General features: G+C 40.8%; 1 protein-coding gene and 1 long non-coding RNA gene across 3 annotated transcripts in view; both read left to right on the top strand.

Annotated features, from left to right (window-relative positions):
* A1CF (APOBEC1 complementation factor) overlaps positions 1-15,300 on the top strand; it is a 49,822-nt gene extending 34,522 nt beyond the window's left edge. Inside the window, exons 8-12 of one of the 2 annotated variants that reach the window (XM_081955695.1) lie at positions 1,053-1,323; positions 5,626-5,810; positions 7,484-7,620; positions 9,255-9,388; positions 14,449-15,300. In XM_081955695.1, the coding sequence (XP_081811821.1) occupies positions 1,053-1,323; positions 5,626-5,810; positions 7,484-7,620; positions 9,255-9,388; positions 14,449-14,597 (876 nt within the window). In that variant the 3' untranslated portion in view covers positions 14,598-15,300. Of the gene's footprint in view, positions 1-1,052; positions 1,324-5,601; positions 5,811-7,483; positions 7,621-9,254; positions 9,389-14,448 lie in introns of both variants that reach the window. The other variant, XM_081955694.1, reaches the window with a different exon arrangement.
* Positions 15,301-17,195: 1,895 nt separating this feature from the next.
* On the top strand, positions 17,196-20,036 carry LOC309393067. The gene is made up of 2 exons (XR_014175528.1): positions 17,196-17,636; positions 17,679-20,036. It is a non-coding gene; the product is annotated as an uncharacterized lncRNA (long non-coding RNA).
* The last annotated feature ends 4,163 nt before the right edge of the window (positions 20,037-24,199 follow it).

Below are 24,199 nucleotides of genomic sequence, written 5' to 3'. Positions count from 1 at the left end.
GATAAACCTCTCCTGCTGGTCTTCAAACATCTATGCAAGTTTTCCCCACTTGTGTAGACAATTTTCATACAGGGATACCAAAACTCTATGCCAGTAAATCCAAATTTATAATACAGGTAATCCTTGACTTATAACAATTTGTTTAATGACTATTTGAAGTTACAGTGACACAAAAAAGTGACTTATGACCATTTTCACACTTAACTATTGCAGCATCCCCATGGTCATGTGATCCAAATTCACTTGGCAGTTGACTCACATTTACGACCGTTCCTGTGTCCCGTTGTCATGTGATTTTCTTTTGTGAGCTTCTGACAGGCAAAGTCAATGGGGGAGCCAAATTCACTTAACAACCATGTTACTAATGTAACAATTGCCATGATGCACTTCACAACGGTGGCAAGAAAGGTTGCTAATTAGAAATTAGCAAACGTCTCACTTAGCAAAAAAAATCTTGGGCTCAATTGGTATAGATGTGCATGTATGGGTTAGTTAAAGGTAAAGATAAAGGTTCCCCTCGCACATATGTGCTAGTTGTTCCTGACTCTAGGGGGCGCTGCTCATCTCTGTTTCAAAGCTGATGAGCCAACGCTGCCTAAAGACGTCTCCGTGGTCATGTGGCCAGCATGGCTAAATGCCGAAGTCTCACGGAACGCTCTTACCTTCCCACCAAAGGTGGTTCCTATTTTTCTACTTGCATTTTTACGTGCTTTCGAACTGCTAGGTTGGCAGAAGCTGGGACAAGTAACGGGAGCTCACTCCATTATGCGGCGCTAGGGATTCGAACCACTAAACTGCTGACCTTTCTGATCGACAAGCTCAGCGTTAAGAGGACGCGGTGGCTCATGGGTTCGTTAGTATTTTATAAATTATTTATTTTTCTCATCCTATATCTCATATACATATAGGATGAGATATAGCTCAAGAAGTATTGGTTGGAAAGATGCAGAAGAGGCCTTCACCCTGCAGTGGATAAACAATGGCTAGGATGGTGATGAAGAAGAAGAGATGATATCTCATATATCTTCCATGTGTCCTCTTCCATCTTCAAGGTGTTGGATGGCTCTCCCATTGAAGTCACCTTAGCAAAGCCGGTTGACAAAGACAGCTATGTTAGATACACCAGAGGTACAGGAGGACGAGCAGCAGCGTTGCCAGAATTTACCTACACCTTTGGCCATGTCTACGATCCTGCCACAGCTTACCTAGGAGCTCCAGTTTTCTATGCACCACAAGCCTATGCTGCCATTCCTGGCTTTCATTTCCCTGCTGCTAAAGGTCATCTCACCAACAGAGGCATTATTAGACCTTCAACCATTAGAGGTAATTCTATTGAGCAATGCGGAGTATGTCAGTGTTCTTACTTTTCTTACTTGGTTGGACTTGGTGCATTATTTTTCTTTTGGACAGGTCTCTTCTGATATGGAATGGGTCACTTTAATAAATAGCCATGTTCTCTTGCCCATTTTAATTAAAAATATTTAATGAAACCTGCATTGCTCTTCAAAATAAAATTAGCCCGACTAATTGTCATGTATATGAATGAAATATATGGCCAAAAGAATCTTAGGTGATGTGATTATGACTTTTCTCCAATCTGGTATATTTAAACTATGTTAGAGTATAGCTCCCAGATTTCCAATCAATAAGGGTTGCAGTTCAGTATATTTGGAAGGCACAAAGGCACAAATTATAGAGAGAAGGCTAAAATGTCTGGTTGAAATTTGATTTAAAAAGCTTATTCAGAGTATGTTTTTATTCTAGAAATTTTTTATTTTTGTTCTCTTACATACCATTTTAAGTATACATTCACATAATTATTATTATTCTTGACATTTGTCATTCTTATACATTTATTATTTCATTTAATAGGTTATAATATACAGTTTGGGTTGCTTTATTTACCATCCCTTCCTCCTGTTGTAACACCATCTTATTTTCCCTTTCTTTTCTCCCTTCCTCCCTTCTCTACTTCCTTCCTTCCTCTTCTCCTTCACCTTCTTTCTTCCCTTCCCTTTCTCCTACTCCTACTCTTCCTCTTCCCCTCCCTATCCTCTCTCCTTCTCTTCCTCTCCCTTCCATCCTCCTCTCCTTACATCTTTCTTTTTTCCTCCGTCTTCCTTTCATTCTCCCCTCCTCTCTTCCTTTTTTTTCTATTGTTGTAGGTGTCTCAGATCTCAGTTTATATTTCCTTGGGATGGTATTTCCCCAAACCCAAATATAATTTGGTATCATTTTTTATTCCATTACCTTTGCTAATCTACCCTAACTATGTTTCCCCCCACCTTTATATTTCGCTCTTAAATACATTCTTATATATTTAATATTTTCTTTTCTATTTTCCCCTCCCCCCCTCCCTTTTCCATTTAACAGTGCATCGTCTAGGTTCTATATCTTCTCCCTACTTTCTTTTATAGTTTCCTTTCGCTAGCCAATCATAAAGTCTTCCCCATGTCTTGAAGTACTCCGGTTCTTCCTTATCATTTATTTTCATTGTCAACCTATTCATCATTCAGAATATAAGTTATGTTGCTTACAGGGATATTGAATGAAAATCCAGTCCATGAAGAATTCATAACAGTGGGGGAGAGGAAGGGGAAGAAGAAAAGGGGAAGGAGAGGAGGAAAGAAGAAGGTAGAGAAGAGAAGAAGGGAGGGAAGAAGAAGTAGGATAGTTGCAAAACTAGGTGGGTGTATGGGATGGCAGGAAAGCAATCTCGATTATATCTTTAATCTTAGGAGGAGAAATGAATTGTTATAAATGTTTTAAAATAACACGCAGTATTAATAATAGACTGTATATTTCTGAATGTATGTATGAGAAATAAAAATAAAAACATTTTTTTTCAAAAAAAAGAATTCATAACAGAATTCTTTTGCAACTCTACAAACAAGTAGCAACTGTATTTAGGCCAGGGGTGTCAAACTCATGGCCCGGGGGCCGGTTCCAACTGGTGGGGGGCTTAGATCTGGCCCGTGGTGCTGCTCTGGAAACAGCAAAGGACTGGCAGTGCCTCTGCCAGTGAAAACAGAGCTTGCGAGGGCCACGTGTGGCCCTCCCCAAGCTCCATTTTCACTGGCAGAGTGTTGCAGGAGGCCATCGCAGCTGAAAATGGATCTCAAGAGCCCGTTTTCGCTGCTAGAGTACTCGGGCCACCACAGGTGCCCCCGATATGAGTGATGTCAAGCTGGCCATGCCCAGCCTGGCCACACCCACCCCGGCCCCTCAAGTCAAACACAACCCTGATGCATCCCTCAATGAAATCGTGTTTGACACCCCTGATTTAGGCCTTTTCCAGCACTCTCTGGAAGCAATGTTGAAGCATTGTTTGCGTATTTCCCTCAGCGCTCTGGGTCCTCATTTTACTGGCCTCAGAAGAATAGAAGACTGACTCAACCTTGAGCAGCATCAGGATTGAACTCCAAGTTGTGGGCAGAGTTTGCCTGCAATACTGCATTTTAACCACTACCCCACCGGGGCTCCTTCTTAGATTTGGGTCATTTGATAGAGCATGACTCTTTTCTTACATAAAGGAATGGAGCAGACTGTTCTGTATTGAACTAAGAGCACTACTGATTTGCCTTTGATGGAAACCTTAAGGAACTAAAAAGGGCCCACAGTGTGAAACCAACTCTGTCTATAATTGGCTTCACAAGTGCAGCATTCAAATCAATTCAAATCTTTATTGTCAGAGTACAACATGTGTACAATGAGATTGTCTGAGCCTCCTTTTAGTAGTTTTCAGCAGACACGGCTCTTTCCGTAGACTAATAAATTCAGCAAGGAAATATCAAAAGTGATATCCATGGATGTGTGAACCATCCTAAAATGCCTACAGAAATGAATTAATTCCGAGGTGTGATTGGGATGAGGTTGGTGAAACTATAGTGTCAAAATTATACATTAAAACTGAAAAGCTTAACCTTAAAGCCTCTTTTAAAAAATAAATGCCTGTCTCTATAGCAATTGTGGCTTTGGAGCCCCTGCTCTTTACCTATAAATGATAATCCTCTTAGAATTGGCTTCTAGAACTGAATTAGAATTGAAAATAATAACTGCAGAGGAAAAAAAAGAAGAGAAGAAAGTGATTTAGAACTAGGCAGAAGATATTCAGTCACTGAGTCTTCTTCAGGCATTTAATGAAATGGAAAATGGGAAGGCCTGTGTTGCATGAATAGTGACATAATTAGAATGCAATGCAGAAAGTGTACAATGTATAAAATTATATTGTGATTGATCCTTGCAGAGGTTTGCAATTCCCAGTTCTGTGTCTTTTTTTTTGTTAGTGGATTTCTAGGTTTCCTAGAAACCTAGGAAACCCAACATCCGTGAAGTGAACTTCCAAATACTAATTTTTTTAAGAAGCCCACAGGATTCCTTCTGGACCCGGTTCACAATAAAATCCTATTGGTAGCTGTGCACATCGCTGTGAATTAACACTCTTCATTTCAAAGGCAATAAACAGAGTTTGTTCTTTGTGTACTGCTACTTCTTAATGAAGTATATTCTATTAACATAGCTAAAGAAATGTTAATGTCAGGAGCTGAACCTCTCAGTGTTATAGTAGACTAGCTGATAAGCGGGTGTTGCCCAGAACAAATCCCCCTTATCAGAGGGAGCCCCCTTGCTTTTTGTTTGTTTAAGAACCAATCACCCTTACCAGAGATAAATGGATGAATAACCCCTTGGGGAGTACTGTGAAGCCATTACCATGGCAACTCCATTGTGCTGTACAGGCGAAGCCATTTTAAGGCACAACAGGCTGTATCCTAACAGAACTTGAATCCAAAATGCACACTATCATTGTCAAAAGTACTGTCATTTGACATTATAGATATAATTCATTGCCTTTCATTTCAGCGGCCTAGGCATTCCAGAGTTATGCTGGAACACACACACGCACACACACCGACACACACACCGAGGGGTGTTAGGGATGTCTCCCCCCCCCCAATATTTGTTTCCAGAGAGTAAGTCATCTGTGTACCAACTTTGGTTGAAATTGCTTGAGGCATTCCAGAGTTATGCTGGAAAACACACACACACACATACACACACACACAAATGGTTTGTAACTAAAACTCTGCTGTGTTCTGCAGAATTTTGCTCTCTTGAAATATGCATCAGATTGTATCTCAATGGTGTCACCTTTAAGATAGATAGATTTCAACTCCCATAATTCCCTTGGAGAATTCTGGGACTTGAAATCCACACATGTTAAAGTTGGCATGATAGAGAAACACTGGTCTAAATAAACACTGTTCTAAAGAGCTGAAGAACCTTCTTGGATGAGAAGCTAAATGTCTTCAAAGAAAAACCAGAAAGTCCAGTTGGCTCTTGAAAAAAGTGCCTTTGAGACAGACCTGGATGACTGAAAATCTCCATAGACACTGGTCTAAATAGTTTATAGACCTGCTGCCTGATGTTGCAGATACTTGATTCTTCTCCTGGCCTCTTTGAGACTCAGCAAAAGGTGACTTTTCATTCTCACATCAAAACTCCACATTAAGCCTGCGTGTGCAATCAAGCCTTCCCATACTGTAAGAATCGGGAAGATTTTCCTGTGATTTGATTCAGTTCAATGCCTTCTTACATTCCTAGAAATTTACATGAATGTACCTGTAGGGGCTGCTGGAATTAGAGGAGTAGGCGGTCGAGGCTACTTGGCTAACCCTGCCCTGGGTCGCGGATACCAGCTTAAAGGAGAAAAAAGAGGGGAGGACAAACTCTATGATCTTTTGCCGGGGATGGAGCTCACGCCAATGAGCCACGTCAGTTTAAAGCCACAAGGAATTAAACTTGCTCCACAGGTGGGTAAAACAGATCTAAAGGAAGCAGTTCAGCTCTTGTTCACTGCCTAACCCGTTTCTATAAGAAATCTTTGCAGACTGGGCGCTGTTTTTGTTGTTATTGTTGTTTACTCTATTTGATTTCACTACATGGAGTTTTGACACAAAACAACATTCCTACATTAGTAATATTTTTTCACAGCTGCCTTCATGAACTTGTGGCACAATGAGATTATGCTGGATTTACTGTCGGATTATAGGAAGTCATCTATGAAAATGCACCGTTTTCTGTGCACACAACGCCATGCTAAGAACCCAGCGATTTTTAAAACCCACCCCTGAGTCTTTCCCCTCCTAGTCTTAAACACACCAGTCTATCTCTTAAAATTAAGGAAGTGTCTTTAAAGCAAGTGATGTATTTTAACTGTATTTTTAAAATGTTTTCATTGGTTTTATTGTAAGCCACCTAAAGTCACTTCACTGTGAGATGGGCCACTACATAAATAAGCTATATTAAATAAAATAGGCAAAGTTGGTTATCTTGACAGAATATTGATTAAAGGTGAGAAAATGGATGAAGACATTTTAAAGAAGGTTGATAGGCTGCAGACAGTATGTAGACTTCTGTGTGGAAGGAATGCTAACACGGTTAGGAATAAATGCATGCTTCTACCCCCTTTGTTATATGGAAGTGAATCTTGGGTGTATCAGGAGAAATGAGATGGGCATGGGGGTCTTAGCAAACATATGTGATAAAACAAAATGAGGCCCCGAATGAATAAGGCCTAAATGAAAGTACATGGAATACAGAAGAGAATAATCAGTACAAGAGAAGCAGGTTGAAATAGTTTGGACCAGAAAATGATTGAGGCTTGAATTTCCAAGCAAATATATGAAGGAATCAGAATTGATTAGAGCTGGAAAGCAATGTATGAATCAATGTATGGATGACCTGGAAGAAGAATAGCTTGCACAAATAGAAAAGTATGGGAGAATATAGTGTCAAGTACACTTCTCCATAATTTTATATACAGGGAGTACAATGATTAAAGATGCACAGTGGTTAATGATGCTGACCTTGTCAGCTGAAAAGCTGACAGCCCAGTTCAAAACCTGAGCATCAGCCAGCTCCAGTTATTTGCCCCAGCTCCTACCCACCTAGCTGTTTGAATCATCATCTTTTAGCAACCCCATAATTCCTTGCGGGGTAGCGTATGGGCAACTGAATGGAGCTAGCAGAGCATTTCATGGCCGGATGCCCTTCCTGTTGCCAATGTGAACCTTTGTTCAGCAGATATATTCTCATTGTGGCCAGAGAGAAAAATATCTGCTTCAAGCTAGGATTGAACTCACAGACTCCTGATTATGAAGCAAGAGCTCCACCTCTAGGCCACTGCACCATTCTTTGAAAGCATTCAAATGTGATTTGATAAATAGGCACCTCTTCAGTACGCCTCAACGTAGAATCATGCTGGCCACATGGACCACGGCAAGGTCTTTGGACAATGCTGGCTCCCTCAGCTAAGAAATGGAGATGAGTCGGATACAACTGGACAAAGGAAATCTTTACCTTTACCATTATCTCTTGCCTGGAATGTCTATTGCTCACTACTTCTGTGATTTGCATACTGTCACTCCATAAGAGATGCTTATGCACATATGGAAATATCATTACATTCATTTTATCATTATAGATATTAGAAGAAATCTGCCAGAAGAATAACTGGGGACAACCTGTTTACCAACTTTATTCTGCTGTTGGACAGAACCAAAGACAACTCTTCTTATATAAAATCACTATACCTGCCCTTGTCACTCAAAATCCTACAATGTAAGTAGCTAATACAGCCACAGGGCTTAACTGGGGTTGTGGGGCTTTGTAACTAAGCCATAACAATACTTATTGTTGAAATTGCAGAAGAATGAGAAGGCTGCAGGAAAGCAGTTGCAGTAGCCTCTATATTGAAATTCCATGAAAAAGACCAAAGATTTTTGATGTTTAGGTTTCAAAAGAAATAAAAATGAAATTTGGAACGTTGATGCACGTACATGTACCTAGAATGTGTTGTGTACATACATACCCTGTTTCCCTGAAAATAAGACCTCCTCGGATAATAAGCCCCATTGGGCATTTGAGGGCATGCACTAAAATAAACCCTCCCCCAAAAATAAGCCCTACCCAAAAATATTGCAACACAGCAACAGCCATAAGGTAACCATGCTCGCTGCCTCCTGCACCTCAAAAATAATAAGACCTCCCTGACAATAAGGCCAAGCGCTTATTTTGGGGTCAAAAGAAAATAAGACCCTGTCTTATTTTCGGAGAAACATGGTACATATAGGCTTAGAAGACTAGACAAGAATATAAATGACATTTAAACATAAACCAAAGAGGATGTGCTTTTTAATAGCCCAACATGGCCAAAGATGAAGGATTTTGGACCTTACATTTCACTGATATCTGGCGGTCCATATGTTCCCCATAAAATCTAAAAACTACACAGCCAAATGGCTTCTCGGTGTGCCAAGAATCCTACAATGCTAAACTAATTCTGCATAGTTTGGTATCTGTGCCTTGTAGCCTAATAAACTGAGCCATATGGGTTCTCCAAGGCTATTTATGTAGAAATAATGGCTTCGTTTAAGACTGCTACCTAAACGGGGAATTTTTCTCATCATGGTTGGGATTCTGGCATACCATCTTATTTTGTATCTAATTTTACTGTTCGGTGCAATTCCTAATCCCACTAAATGCTACATTTATGATTAAAATATCATACAATGAACTCTAAAAGCAGATGCAGAAGCCACAGTGGGTGAAAAATAAGCTTTGACATACTATTCCGTTCCCACTAACTCTTTTCTCTGGTTAAATTAAAGATTCACAAAAAAGCCACAACAAAAAGGTTGCCACAAAGAAGAGGGAGTCAAACTATTCTCCAAAGCACCTGAGGGTAGAACAAGAAGCAATGGGTGGAAACTAATCAAGGAGAGAAGCAACTTAGAACTGAGGAGAAATTTCCTGACAGTGAGAACAATTAATCAGTGGAACAGCTTGCCTCCAGAAGTTGTGAATGCCCCAACACTGGAAGTCTTTAAGAAGATGTCGGATAGCTATTTGTCTGAAACGGTATAGGGTTTCCTGCCTAGGCAGGGGGTTGGACTAGAAGACCTCCAAGGTCCCTTCCAACTCTACTATTGTATTGTATTGTAAAAAGGCTTTGAAAGCAGCCAACACTGAGAAGAGAAACACTTACCAAAAGTGCCAATGTTGACTAAAATCCAATGCATTTCAGGGGAAAAAAATTTTTTTCCCTTTCCTTAGTGACATTTCAAAAGTGTAGATAAAAATATAAAAGATTATGTTTACATTTCATGGTGAAATCATTGACAAGCTGGTATCTGTATCCTCTTCTTTGGCTGGCATGATTGATTAATATAGGATGATATTAAATTATTTTACAGGCATCCCTTCACACCACCAAAGCTAAGTGCATATGTGGACGAAGCCAAAACATATGCAGCAGAACATACTCTTCAGACATTGGGAATTCCCACTGAAGGAGCAGAAAACTCTGCCACTAATGTACAATTTCCTGGTATGTAATGGTTGTGTTTTGCATTGGACTAACTTAAATTAAACTAACAAAGTTTAGCAAAGAAGCCCCTGCATAAAATCACCTGAAACGCTGGTAACTCCTGAATATTACAGGATGGTGGGGCATGAGGAAAAGAACTGAATGCTAAAGTTTCTTTTTGGGGAATGTAACAATCTACACATTTCCCCCTCTCAGGGTAACTAAATGTGATACTATAAATTGTCTATTCATAAGAAAATTCTAAAGGAGTTTGCTTTTAGAAGAATGGGTACAAGTTTGCAGTCAGAATACGTATTTAAAGGTAGCAAAATCACAGTCACATTGAATTCTTGCACCTTTGCGAGAATTTAGCTACTTCTCATTACAATAGTTCCGTTTTTAAAAATCGCTCTTTCTTTTGCCAATTAACAGCTTAGCTGAGCTGCTACGTACTCAACTACAAATAGAAGTAACTGCACGTAATCAAAATAAGTCTTGAGGAGGGGAATGTATACAACCTCTCTGAAATTCAGCGCTTGAATTAACACTTTGGGGTTATTCTAGTAAATGGCCTTTTTGCTATCACACACACATTTTTTTCTTTAAATTTTGGCAACCAGTGGCAATAACACCTACAAAGTATGGGTGTGGGGTTTTTTTGTTGTTGTTGTTTTGGGGGAGGGGTGTAAATTGATTCACTCATTCTCCAGTTTTGTAAGACACAATTACACAGATCATAAATAAGAATTGAGTGCTGACATGCAAACAACGGTTTCTGTGTTAGGGCACTATTTTTTCGGAGTGAATTAGTGAATTTAATGATTTCAATAAAGCCTGAGAAATGTAACAGAGGAACATGGATAAACACAAAGCTTTGAGTCAGTTACAATTTTTTTCACAATTACTGGAAAGCTAGCTAGGACTAGGGAGAGGGAGGAATCTTATTTGGGAATGCAAGGTATAGAAACACATAGCAGCCCCCAACAGCAATGTCCACCAAGCTTTTGGGCACCAGGGGCTGGTTTCATGGCGAAAGAGTTTTCCGCAGACCAGAGGGGCGGGTGCTGTATGCTGCCTACATTCCACGGATGCAGCTTCACTTGTTCACGTGGCTCGATTGCTGGCATGCTGTGGACCAGGGCCACCGAACAGCAACCCCTTGCAGCCTTACAGCCATAGATATACAAAAATAGATACCAGTGGTGGGTTGTGGGCGGTATGCCCCAGTACGGGGCATACTGGAGCCTGCCCAGAGCACCGGATACCATTCCGGTATGGTGCTCCGGAGGGCCCACCTGCACGCCCGAGCTCCTTACTGTGTTTAAAGCTTTCGGCGCTTCCGCGCATGGGGCATACAGCACCTGCGCGACGCTCCACTGAGCAGCTGGAGCATTGCGGAGGCTTGGGGAAGCGTTGTTTGCAGCTACAACGCATGTGCACGCTGCATGCATGTGTACGCCATGCACGTCCATGTGGGCAACGCTGGGCCCGTTTCCGCCATACTGGTTAGAACGGGATCCGGACCCCACCACTGATCCATAGATACATTAATCAGGACAAAGTGATAGTTCTAATGCTAATATATAACTACAGGTAGTTCTCGACTTACAACCACAATTGAGCCCAACATTTCTCTTGCTAAGCGAGACAGTTATTAAGTGACTTTTGCTCCATGACCTTCCTTGCCACCGTTGTTAAGTGAATCCCTGCCAAGGTTAAGATAGTAACATGGCTTCCCCGTTGACTTTGCTCATCAGAAGGTCGTACAAGGGGGGGGGGGGTCACGTGACTCTGGGACACTGCAACTGTCATAAGTATGAGTCCGTTGGCAAGCATCTAAATTTTAACAACGGGACCATGGGCATACTGCAAAAGCCATAAGTGTGAAAAATGGTCATATCACTTTTTTTCAGTGCCGTTGTAACTTTGGTCACTAAATGAACTGTTGTAAGTCGAGGACTGCCTGTAATCCTCAGAAAGTTATTGAGCAGTGGTAGGGGGAGGCAGGGAAGGTGAAAAGCCAAGATGACAGCTCTCATTGTACAGTCAAGGCTGCCATCATGACTTTTTAAACCCTCCCAGATGTCCCAGATGTTGGGATCTGGTCCTTTATGTTACCATCTAAAAACCTGGAATGATTTGATGGAGAAGACGCATCCATAGAAAATTACTGTAGGATTAAAATTACCTTGCTGACTATGTTAAAGAAAACAAGGTAATATAGGGTTATATTACACCCTAGAACAGTGATGGTGAACCTTTTTGGCACTGGGTGCCCAAACTGGAATGCATGTGCATGCCTGTTTTTGCTGGTTTTCAGGCAGTTTTTCAGGACATTTTCAGGCAGTTTTTGGGCTGCTTTCAGGCAATTTTGGGGCTGTTTTCAGGCCATTTTCCAGGCCATTTTTGGTCCAAAAAACAGCTGAAAGATAGCCTGAAAATGGCCTGTTTTGGGGGCATTTTCAGGCTGTTTTCTGGCACTCTGGCACCTGCAAAGGCCAGCTGGTGACTGTACATGTGCCCGCAGAGAAGGCTCTGTGTGCCACCTGTGGCATGCGTGCCATAGGTTCGCCATCATGGCCGTAGAAGATGGATCTGGACAGACTTGAACACTAGGCCCTACCTAACAAAATGAAATGTAATGTAAAGTCCGATACTTAGGTAAGAAAAACCAAAAGTACACATATAAACTGGGTGAAACCAGGCTTAATAGCAGTGACCGTAAGAGGGATCCTAGAGTCTTAGTGGACAACCAGCTAAATATGAGCTAGCAGTCTACTGCGGCAGCCAAAAAAGCCAATGCAATCCTAAATTGCATTAACAGAGGGATACAATCAAGGTCACGTTAGGTACTAATATCTCTCTATAAAGTCCTAGTAAGACCAACCTAGAATAGTACTGCATCCGGTTTTGGTCACCACACTATAAAAAAGATGTTGAGACTTTAGAAAGAGTGCAGAGAAGAGCAACAAAGATGATTAGGGGACTGGAGACTAAAACATATGAAGAACGGTTGCAGGAACTGGGTATGTCTAGTTTAATGAAAAGAAGGACCAGGGGAGACATGATAGCAGTGTTCCAATATCTCAGGGGTTGCCAGAAAAAAGAGGGAGTCAAACTATTCTCCAAGGCACTTGAGTGTAGAACAAGAAGCAATGGGTGGAAACTAATCAAGGAGAGAAGCAACTTAGAACTGAGGAGAAACTTCCTGACAGTTAGAACAATTAATCAGTGGAACAGCTTGCCTCCAGAAGTTGTGAATGCCCCAACACTGGAAGTCTTTAAGAAGATGTTAGATAGCCATTTGTCTGAAATGGTATAGGGTTTCCTGCCTAGGCAGGGGGGTTGGACTAGAAGACCTCCAAGGTTCCTTCCAGCTCTGTTAATCTGTTAGAGAGCCAATTGCTAAATTCCTTATACTTATTATTTTGTACCCATTTATACTATTTAATATATACATGCACTTAATATCTCTCTCTCTCTCTCTCTCTCTCTCTCTCTCTCTCTCTCTCTCTCTCTCTCTCTCTCTCTCTCTCTCCCTCCCTCCCTCCCTCCCTCCCTCTCTCTCTCTCTCTCTCTCTCTCTTACATTACTGGAAACACAGTATACATACCAGTCAGTCCTGCCAGGGGTGTCAAACTTGATTTCATTGAGGGCTGCATCAGGGTTGTGTTTAACCTCAGGGGCACCGGTGGAGGGGGTGTTGGGAGTGCCTGTGGGGACCCAATCAAAATGGGCTCCCGATCTCCGTTTTGGGCTGCAACAATCTCCTGCAACCCTCTGCTAGAGAAAATGGAGCTTGCAAGGGCCGCATGAAGCCCTCCTGAGCTCCGTTTTTTGACTGCAACAGCCTTCTGCAACTGTCTGCCAGCGAAAATGGAGCTTAGAAGGCCGCACGCGGCCCTCCTGAGCTCCTTTTTCACTGGCAGAGCCACCATGGGCTGGTCCTTTGCTGTTTCCAGGGCAGCCCCATGGGCCAGATGTAAGCACCTCACATGTTAGATCCAGCCCACGCGCCTTGAGTTTGACACCCTTGCCCTATGCCGTTTGAGTTGCTACATGGGGCAGTCAGTAAGTGAGGGCTATCTATACACATATAGCATTGGATTATATTGGCATTGCTGAGTAAAAGTGCTGGGACTTGTTGAAGAAAAAGCATAACAGTACTGTGTGTATCACTACAGAGGAACATAATTAGTAAGCAAACATAGTTCAATATTGCACATTGCTGTAGATCAGTGGTGGGTTCCTGCCGGATCGCACCGGATCGCGCGCTCCCTTTCGGCGCTAAACCCGGAAGTACGTTCTGGCCCCGCCCCTGGCAACGCGACGACGCTTGCCTGCGCTCCACCAGCTCGGCTGGGAACGGAGACGTTTCCTCAGTGGAGCGGAGCGCCTGAAAGGGACGCAGGCTCAGCCTGCCAGGCTGCCACCACTCCACTGAAGACATTGCTGAGCAGAGAAACGTCTCCGTTCCCAGCCGAGCTGGTGGAGCGCAGACAAGCGTCGTCGCGTTGCCAGGGGCGGGGCCAGAACGTACTTCCGGGTTTAGCGCCGAAAGGGAGCGCGCAATCCGGTGCGATCCGGCAGGAACCCACCACTGCTGTAGATAAAGTAGGAGTTGCAGTAGCGGTGGCATTCTGCTGGTTCACACCGGTTCCCCACTGGTAGTGGTGGTGGTGCTAGGCTCCGCCCACACACACTGACATCATCAAGGACCTTCTGCGCATGCGCTCCCGCTACTGAACCGGTAGCGAAGATAAGAGGATTTCTTGCCTGAGTTGTAGGTAGGACTGACAAACTAGGGTGGAAAAATCCAGATGACCACTAAACGGCCGGAAAAAGATCTTCGCTGCCAACTAATGGGCATCTGAATTTTTACATCCCAGCCTGATACTGTAATGATTTATTTCCTTACTGATTAGCCAAGAATGGCCACATCCATACGTTGGGTTTTAAAAGCATGCTTTGAAAACAATGTTTTGGTGTGAATATTATTGTAGACTAAAATTATGCATAAAGGATTGTGTCAATCTCTACCGTTCTGGTAAAAAAAGTTTTCTTTCTGAATTTTTCTCCAGGATATATTGCTAACACAGCTGCCACTGTCGCAGCTACCCAGCTTAAGCAAGCAGTGAATCTAGGACAAGATTTGGCAACCTACACAGCTTATGAAGCTTATCCAGCCTTTGCGGTAGCTACTTGTAATGATGGTTATGGAGCCTTTTAAATATATATATATTTAAATATATATTTACATGTACATGCATACAGTACATACCTCCAGCTTTATTTAAATATCTCTTTTTCATTTCTTAAGCTGTGACTGGAATAGGAGCTATTCCAGGTTAATTATAAGTCACCCTTAATTATTCTCAATTGATGGTAAGGCATCATTTCATATGGCAAGAGTTCTTTGCTTTAGTTTAGCAAGGTAAATATTGGTTGGCAGTGCTGTACTTTTTTTAAAAAAGCCTTTAAAGTGGGGAAAAATTACCATAACTAGAAAGGAAAGAAAACTTTTTCAGAGGTGTGTCTGTCTCTCGGTGTGTACGGTATTTCTATGCATCCTTGATGGCAATTTTCAACAATTACCACTTTCAATAATACTTTTAGTAGTAGTATTGCATGCAATTGCTTGTAATAGCTTCATAACTTCAAAGTCTTTACACTTTTAGGAGTGGAAAAATCTTTGAAGTTGTGAAGCTATTACATTTCTGATTTTCTTGTTGTAAAATGTTTTGTGTAGCTACAAAATTGGAATAGCCAGATTGCCACAATTCTAGGAGGATAGGGTAGAAAAGATGCGAAAGCATTTACAACTTTGCTCCCAATGTGAGGCTGATCTTGGGCAAGATCCCCCACGTAGTGAGGATAGGGCCACACAAACATACTTACTTCTTTAATTGTTTATTTCCATTTTCCTCCCCTAGCGCCATTTTTCTCTTAATTTGCCTTTTTACAGAAGCATATTGTGTGCAAAAACATATTTAAAGTCACTTGAAGTTTGACTCAGCAGTTAACCTAACTTAATGATAAATCAAGTTGTAGCCATCTGCACTCATCACAACCAATAACAAAATCTAGAGCACAGTCCTATACATATCTTTGTAGGCATTCATCCTATTGAATTCAAAAAGTCTTATTCTCAATATCAACACATTGAAATTTGTGTTTTTAAGTGCAATTAACTTAGAGCTGGGTTGGTACCACTGTTGATTAACAAACTATAACTTCTCACCTAAAAATAAGCTGAGGTGAATTCAGTGGGACCTGCTTCTAAGTAGACATATTAAAAAATGAACAGTTTCTAAGAAGTAGTGGACAACTCTGCCATTAAAAAGTATAGTTTTCTGTCTGAGTTTTGAAACTGATCATTTTTTAAATCTAAAAATAATGTTTCTGCCATTATCTTAAGACAAAAAAAAATCTGAGCTTAAAATATGACAACAGAACTGAAGACAAATACATTCTAAGAATTCATAATTATTTTTTGGACTAAAATGAAAAATATTTTGGAATGATAGTTTGAATATCCAAGGGGGTCACACAAGTGCATCTTTATTCTGAAGCAAATCCCAAGTATTCAGTAATAGTTACTAGAAAGGAATTATATCAAATTTCCATTTAGGCTGCCATTACAAGTTATCTTTTAGTTGAATTTTGGAGTATGCCTTTCATTTTAATATTGTAGTAAACCAGATGAAAAAAGTTCATCAACTAGATTGCATATCTGATATAAAATACTTCTATTTTCAATCTCATTTAGCTACCGGTAGTTTATTTGCATATGGATTTCAAGGAAAGTAAAAATTTCTGTATCCCTCAGCGAAAACCAAAGTAGATCTGAAAAAATGCCAATACATGTGAAATCAAGGTTGAATTTTGATGTGAATTATAACAAACATGGTTCATACATACAACCCACATTTTTTCCAAATTTTATACCTAATTTGGCTCTTTTTTTCTGTTCATAAAATATATTCATGAAAAGTCACAAATTATAAAAGTTTATTCCTTTCTCATGTTATTGCAAATCATCATGAGAATAGGAGAAGCAACGTGATGGGTTCTTAGCAGCTCCGCCATGTCAAAGTGATTTTTTCTAATCAAAGCTCCAGCAATGCTCTTTATTGCTTGCTTGGCACATATTCCACTTGGCAAGTTCTTGGCTCATTTCAGTCTCTCTTCTTGTAAATGATTCTTCTTTATGATTGAGTTTGAGGAGTCTCTCTCTCTCTCCCTTCCAGAGGTTACAACCAGTGGTGAAATTCAATTTTTTTTTTACTACCGGTTCTGTGGGCATGGCTTGGTAGGTGTGAAGGATGCTGCAAAATCCCTAATTCCCTCCCCACTCCTGGGGAAGGATATTGCTAAATCCCCATTCCCAACCCACTCTGGGGCCAGCCAGAGGTGGTATTTGCCAGTTCTCCAAACTACTCAAAATTTCCGCTACCGGTTCTCCAGAACCTGTCAGAACCTGCTGAATTTCACCACTATTATCCAGCTGATTGGGGAATCTTAACTTGTATCTTGACCTTCTCAAATCAAAGGTCAACATAAACAACTACTATAGTTTAAGCCAGGGGTGTCCAACTTTGACAACTTTAAGACCTGTGGTCCTCAACTCCCAAAATTCTCCAGCCAGCATGGCTGACTGTGGAACTCTGAGAATTGAAGTCCACAGGTCTTACAGTTGCCAAGGTTGGGCACCCGTGGTTTAGGTTCTTCACTGTTGGACAATAGTGTTGATTAAAATGGACCACGAGATAGCTAGCTATTGTGAATATTCATTTCATGTGGGTGACAAACCATCACAGTTGCCTGTCATAAATGTGATGATGCTAAAAGGATGAAATGTGTATCATGACATCACAACGCATTTCGTAATTGTTTTGCAACATCTCGTGCAAATAGATACGGATGGGCTCATCACAATATTGTAATGAACATTTCATTACTAGCCCACCACTACCAAGGCTAACAATGGGGTTTATATTTCATTGTCATTGCGGCAACATTTTTATTTTTCTTCTTGAAGTCATTGATGGACCTCCAGCAACCCAGGGACCCCTTTCAAACACCCCACTCAGCATCTTGTAATGAGATCTGGTCTTCATAATCCTGTTGCCTCTCTATATTGTAAAATACCTTCATTCTGGCCAATAGTGTTTACAAGAGCTTTTATTGTCCTTCAGTAGAAGAACACTAGAACTGAGACTTTAATTAGCTTTCAAATGCATCCAGTTTCTGAGCCAGAAGCATACTAGTAGAGAACGAATGGCATGAAAAGCACAGAAAGCTGTGCTAGCTCATTTGATTTAGTACTGTCTGCATTTATAAATGGTGATTCTCGAAGGGGTCACAACCTGCTTATGGCCAGGAATTGGAAAGCACAAACTTTCCTGTTGCTACATCTCTAGGAGCGCCTTATTCAAGAGCTGGCAAGATTCCCTACGTCTAACCGTGTCACAGTACATTTTAATCAGAGGAGCTTCAAAGGACATAAGGACATAAGGACTGCTACCTTCTGTGTATTTTGATGGCGTGCAGCTCAGGCATGAAACCCTTTTACCTTTGCTACTGGTTCAGACTGGGAGCACGCACATGTGCATGCTTGCTTCACTCATGCACGGCTCTTCTCCGCATGCGCAGAGGGTCCATGATGATGTCTGAGCAGGTGGGCGGAGCCTCCCACTGCCGCCACTACCGGTTCGCCCAAACTGGGGCGAACCAGCAAAATACCACCTCTGGTGCAACATGCTGCAATTTAAAAAAACATTGTCTTAGCCACAACATGAGACAATTTAAGAACATCCCACTTCCTAACCACAGAGAATCTGTTGGATAAAGGCAAACTTTATTCCTACTGAGCAAATCAAGTCTTGGGAGAGTTGAATTATTTGAATCTCTTCCCGCAGGGATATGAAGCCCATTATAAAAAAAATTCTAATATAAACTTCACAAATAAGCTTATGGATAAGGGGAGGAATGGCTGATGAAACATGAGTCATTTTTTCACAGTGTTGCAATCCACGGATGTGCATGGTAGGACATACTAGACTGATGTAGAAAAAAAGAATATCCATTCCTCCGGCGTGCTTCTTTGCTATACAGGTAGACCTCGAGTTACAACCATAACTGAATCTGCTAAGTGAAACTTTTGTTAAGTGAGCTTTGCCCCATTTTACGACCTCTCTTGCAACAGTTGCTAAATGAATCATTGCAGTTATTAAGTTAGTAACCCAGTTGTTAAGTGAATTTGGCTTCCCCATTGACTTTGCTCCCCAGAAGGTGGCAACAGCCAATCACATGACCCCAGGACACTGCAACCATCATACATGTGAGCTGTTTGCAAGCATCTGAATTTTGATCATGTGATCCTGGGGATACTGTCCTAAGTGTGAAAAATGGTCAAAAGTCATTTTTTTTCAGTGCCGCTGTAATTTTGAATGGTCGCTGAATGAACTGTTGCAAATCAAGGACTACCTGCACTCACCTGCTATAATCTTTAATCTGCTCGTGTCCAGATATCTCCTGATTATAATATCCAAATTTTCCAGGCTAGTTTATCTGGATCCCTTTTCAGCTTGACCTTACATCTGCAATTGACTTTTTTTTAAATTTATGTACAGCTAACCTTTCGATATTGCATACAAGAGCTCAATATAAACAAAAAAGGGGGGGGGGGGAAGATAAATGACAGGCTTTCAGCAATTCCTAGATACAGTAAATAACACAATAAATATCGTATTCAGAAGCAAGCGTTTCATTCATAATGGAACAAAGGGAATATTATGCAGTGTAGAGTATAAAAATCTATTTTAGAACCAAAATGCAAGCAACGGTGAAGTTTTTACAATACAATACAATACAATAGTAGAGTTGGAAGGGACCTTGGAGGTCTTCTAGTCCAACCCCCTGCCTAGGCAGGAAACCCTATACCGTTTCAGGTATTTTTTCAGGTATACGTTTTTGCAAGTGATGTGATACCTCTCTCTCAATACGTATTCTTGGTGCAAGCAGAAACCGGCCTCAAATATATGACTGCCATAGGTTGTATTATCAGTGTTATCCTAGGGCTGTAAAAATTACAGCTTACTGGTTCCTTGTTCATGCTTTAAAAATATGCTCACTCTATGTGCATGACGATGCTTAGCTGCATTGATCAAACTTAATGCATTGTCCATTCCTTTTCTGGTTCCTGGTTCCAATTTGGAAATTTCTGTGATTTTAAATTTGTGCCAGATAACAGAGGATGGTTTAATATGACACCAATATTGCCCAATGGTTTCAATTTTATGCATATTTTATATTGCTTTAATCTTGCTCTCAAGGCAACTTTGAGCCATGATGGTGCACTGGTGAGAATGTAGTACTGCAGGCTAATTCTGCTGACTGCCAGGAGTTCAGTCCTAACTGGCTCAAGGTTGACTCAGCCTTCCATCCTTCCGAGGTGGGTAAAATGAGGACCCGGATTGTTGGGGGCAATAGGCTGATTCTGTAAACCGCTTAGAGAGGGCTGTAAAGCATTGTGAAGCGGTATATAAGCCTAAGTGCTATTGCTACTGCTCTCTGTTATCTGTTCTTAACATGTCAGGCTCTGAAGCCATGCCAATGCAAATGGCAATGATTTATCTAGGTCTCAGATAAGATTCTTTTTTTAAAATACCAGTCCATGGTTTAGAGACCTTTTATCCCCAAAGAGGAAGAGTACCAGTGATCTATTTCAGATTTTAATCTTTCCTATATTGGTATGAGTCATTATGATCTTGACAAAACTATCATGATCCAAATGACTTATACCTGTCAAAACTGTCTAACCCAGAGGTATCAAACTCATGGCATCATGGCATCATCATGTAACGTATCGCGACTTTTCCCCCTTCGCTAAATCGGGTGTGGGCATGGCCAGCGCGTGACACATCCAGCCTGCAGGCCATGAGTTTGACAGCCGTAGTCTAACTTGTTTGATGATTCATGAGTAAACCCATCATGTAGGTTGCCATTTTGTCTCCACATGTGTTTGCGGCATGGAGCATTTGTAGCAATCTGAAGAACCACAGCTATTTTAACACTTCACTGTGTGGACAAAACACAGTCTCAAAGTTGTTTTACATCAGTCTTACTAATTATACACTTATCAAAGCTTCCAAGGATTACTGAATTCTTACATCTGATGTGTAAACATAAAATAGGTCTATGGAATTACAACGGCTTCATACTTCTGTTACCTATATTATTCGTCAGTTTCCCCATGCACATTATTTATATACAGTAAGATAAAGCTGATACCAACAACGTAGAAACAGTATTAAAAGTGTACATGTAAAAGCACTTATATTTTCATATTTGTATTACAATCTTTGTATAGAACTATAACACTGTAAAACCATACATAATTACTTTGATTTGACATAAGTTGTTTTGAAAACAGAGTTTACCAGTCACATCTTGAACTGTAAACAATTAAGGAAAAAAACTTGTCAAACTACAATCTATTACTTTTTTTGCTAATCAAACGGATGTTAAGAAAGAATTAAACATTCTTATGTAGAAGTGTTCAACCCTTTTATACTGTGTGGTTAGAATGATATTTCAGTGTTACCATCTTTGATGCTCTTCCCAGAGATGAATCAATCAACCTACATCTGGTCCATGACAATTTCTTGTACATGAAGTATTGTTTCATCGTCATCAATTTTTTCTTTCCAGTTTAATTTGTTAAATCTAGCCATGCATTCACACATACCCATTTCTTTAACCCATGCATTTAGAACACAAAATTATATAATCTATCTTTTTTTCTTACACACATTTCGCCAGTTTGTGCACATTTGTTCACAGATTTTCTTAATGTATACATTTTGATGCAGTTTTCAACAGGTCCATTACTGCAAGATTTGGAAAGGATACAAACTATAGAATAAGAAGTTCTGATCTGCATATTCTATAATTATTGTGTTAGCTTACTTAAATCAAATCCTTCACCTCTCTAACCTCAGCCATATTTAATCTTTAGCATTAATCTTTAGCATTTAGCGTTATCTCTTCTACTTCCATGGAAACCATTTGTCCTAGTGCTCATCTGCATATAAACTAGGTTTTCTTTCCTGACACTTGAAACCATGCCAGCCAACATTTCACAGAGGAAAACAGGAGCTCTTATTTATTAATAATGTGCTCAACTTAGATCACTGACAAGTGCCAAGCTTTGTCCTTTCTCCATTATTACATACTGCTAAAGAGATTCTGCCTACTTTATGCTGAATTCATTTATTTTACAGTAGTCCCGCGATGGCAAACCTATGGCATGCGTGCTACAGGTGGCATGCAGAGCCCTCTCTGCGGGCAGACGAGCCGTCAGCCCAGCTCAACTCCACCGTGCATGCATATGCACCTCCCACTAGCCAGCTGGTTTTCGAGTCTCTGCCGCGCATGCACTGTGGGTGGGGCTTATGCAGGACATGTGCACGCATGTGCAGGGGGTGGGGAAGTGCAGGGGGGTCACACATAAATGCTCAGGGTGGGGCACACACAAGGTGGTCATGCACACATGTGCGGGGGCAGGGCACGTGGGGGGTCGCATGTGGATTGCATTATTAGAATTTCGGCCCACAGCTAGTCATCGCTGCAATAGTCTATTCCATGTTGGCTTTTAAAACACATATGCTAATAACATCTTCTTTCTAAACATAAAAAAGAAAAAGGAAGCACAGCTTTTGGAAAGCTTAACACTGAATTTAATTTAGATCTCATTGTATTTGTTAGAGCAAAGCTGCTATTTCAAGATATTTGAATTTCCAATAGAATCTTAATACACAAACAATTGGTGCCGGCATAGAAAATGTTTTATCTGTTACAGGCCTTCAAGCTGCTCTTGTTCATTTGATTTAAGCTAGAGCAGCGCCCCTTGACAAAAAAAAATAGTCTATGACTATGACTATCTTGAGAACCATTGGTTCTCAACCTTCCCAATGCTGAGACCCTTTAATACAGTTCCTCATGTTGTGATGACCTCCCAACCATAAAATTGGTGTCTCGTTTCCTAAGACCATCGAAAAGATGTGTTTTCCGGTGGTCTTTGTCGACCCCTGTGAAAGGGTCATTTGACCCCCAAAGGGGTCCCGACCCACAGGTTGAGAACCACTGATCTAGACTATGACTCTTTCTGATCAGAGTGGGCTGCATTTCAATTCTGGCTGAATTCAATTTTGCATCTCTAGTTCATATGAACTAGTCCTGGTCTCCAACCCTCAATCTAGTATCTACCAAGATACTAGATCTTTTTTATTTCATTGATTGATATACCTAAAATTGAACTACAAATCAATCAAATCTCCCTAACTTGGAAACATCATGGAAAAATACATCTAATAGTAACATTTCAACTTTACAGTCCACAGGGATGAAAACATGTTCGCCATGTTAATACATAGTGCTTACACAATTCCACAATCTGGTGTATAAAAATCCAGGAGATCTCTAGTCCAGTTCAGCTTTCAAGAGAAGAGCTAGCTGCACAAAGGACTCCATACAGGGATAGCCTTCACATGAAACACCAGACCTACTGAAGTTCCACTTCACAAAATTATTTAACTCCAAAGGGTGTGGTATTGATACAACTTTGCTTCACTTGCTTGAACCAAGTATCAATACCCTTTAGTAGTTTAAATGATCTTGTGAAGCAGAGCTTTTGTAGGTCTGATGTTTCATCAGAAAGCTATTACTGTATTGAGGCCTTTGCACAAATGACTCTTCTTTTGTACGACCACATGAAACTGTTGGATGACCAGTAGCAGTTGGGAGCAGAAAGGCCTTTTCAACCCCAGTTAGCCTTGTCTACTATATTCTACTGTGGTCTCATTGGAGAACTGAACATAGCAATCCTGTACAGTGCTCTATCAAAACTGTGCAATGGTATTAAACCACTACTCTAGCAGTACTATGTTTTATTTCAGTGCAAGGCTGGACTAGAGTCACAGCAGACTGACTGGATCAATTCTTTCCCTGCCTCTTGAATAGCGCATGTAATTCGCTATTTGGAAGTTGGCATTTGTTCTTGTTAGAAATTCGGTTTATATAAAGCACCACACAGGGCAAACAAAGTGTACAGTCACTATGTGCTTTACTGCTCAACTACTTAACTGTAACAGGAAACGGGAAACTCTACTCAGAACAAAAGAGCATAGGGTATATACTACGGATCCAAACTGGTAAATACTGCCATTTGCTGGCTGAATAGTGCTGTAGTTGTTGCATAGAAATACATTCCAACCATGAATTCCAATGGGAAGGGAAGGGAAGACAAAATCCTAAATAAATGCTACTTCTGAATCACCTCTCCTTGTGGCTCCACATTCTTTTATTTTTTTTATCTTTGGTTATCTTTGACCATGACAAAATGTATGGGAGACATGTTAAAGAATCTAGAGTTGACAGACTTCTGCATCCAAACCTGTCCATTCCTGCTCCGATGTTGCAGTTGGGGAGGGGGGTTTCTCTACCAGTTGATCACATGTTGAAGATGGAGTGTTGCAAATACAGAGGAACTATCCAGTTAGCTTGCTGAATACAGTATCTGCTCTATATGGGTATAATCTGGAAGCACCATTCATCTGTGAGGGCGACCAAAAGGACAGTAACTATTGGCAATGAGGACAGCCTATTTTATTCTGGTATAATTTTTTGCCAGTTCAAAAAGAAGGGATAACTGTTAATTCAGCAAAATGGAAAGTAAAATATAACCCTTTAACAAATAGTATGAGATAGTTAGGTAAGCAGCAGCCCGTACGTCCTATATATGATATCTTTCTGCCAAACAGACCTTTA

This window comes from Natrix helvetica (assembly GCF_964273705.1).
Source record: "Natrix helvetica genome assembly, chromosome: 5".
Classification (NCBI taxonomy): Eukaryota; Metazoa; Chordata; class Lepidosauria; order Squamata; family Natricidae; genus Natrix; species Natrix helvetica.
The sequence above is the reverse complement of the archived record's forward strand: the minus strand, read 5'-3'. Positions and strand labels throughout refer to the sequence as shown.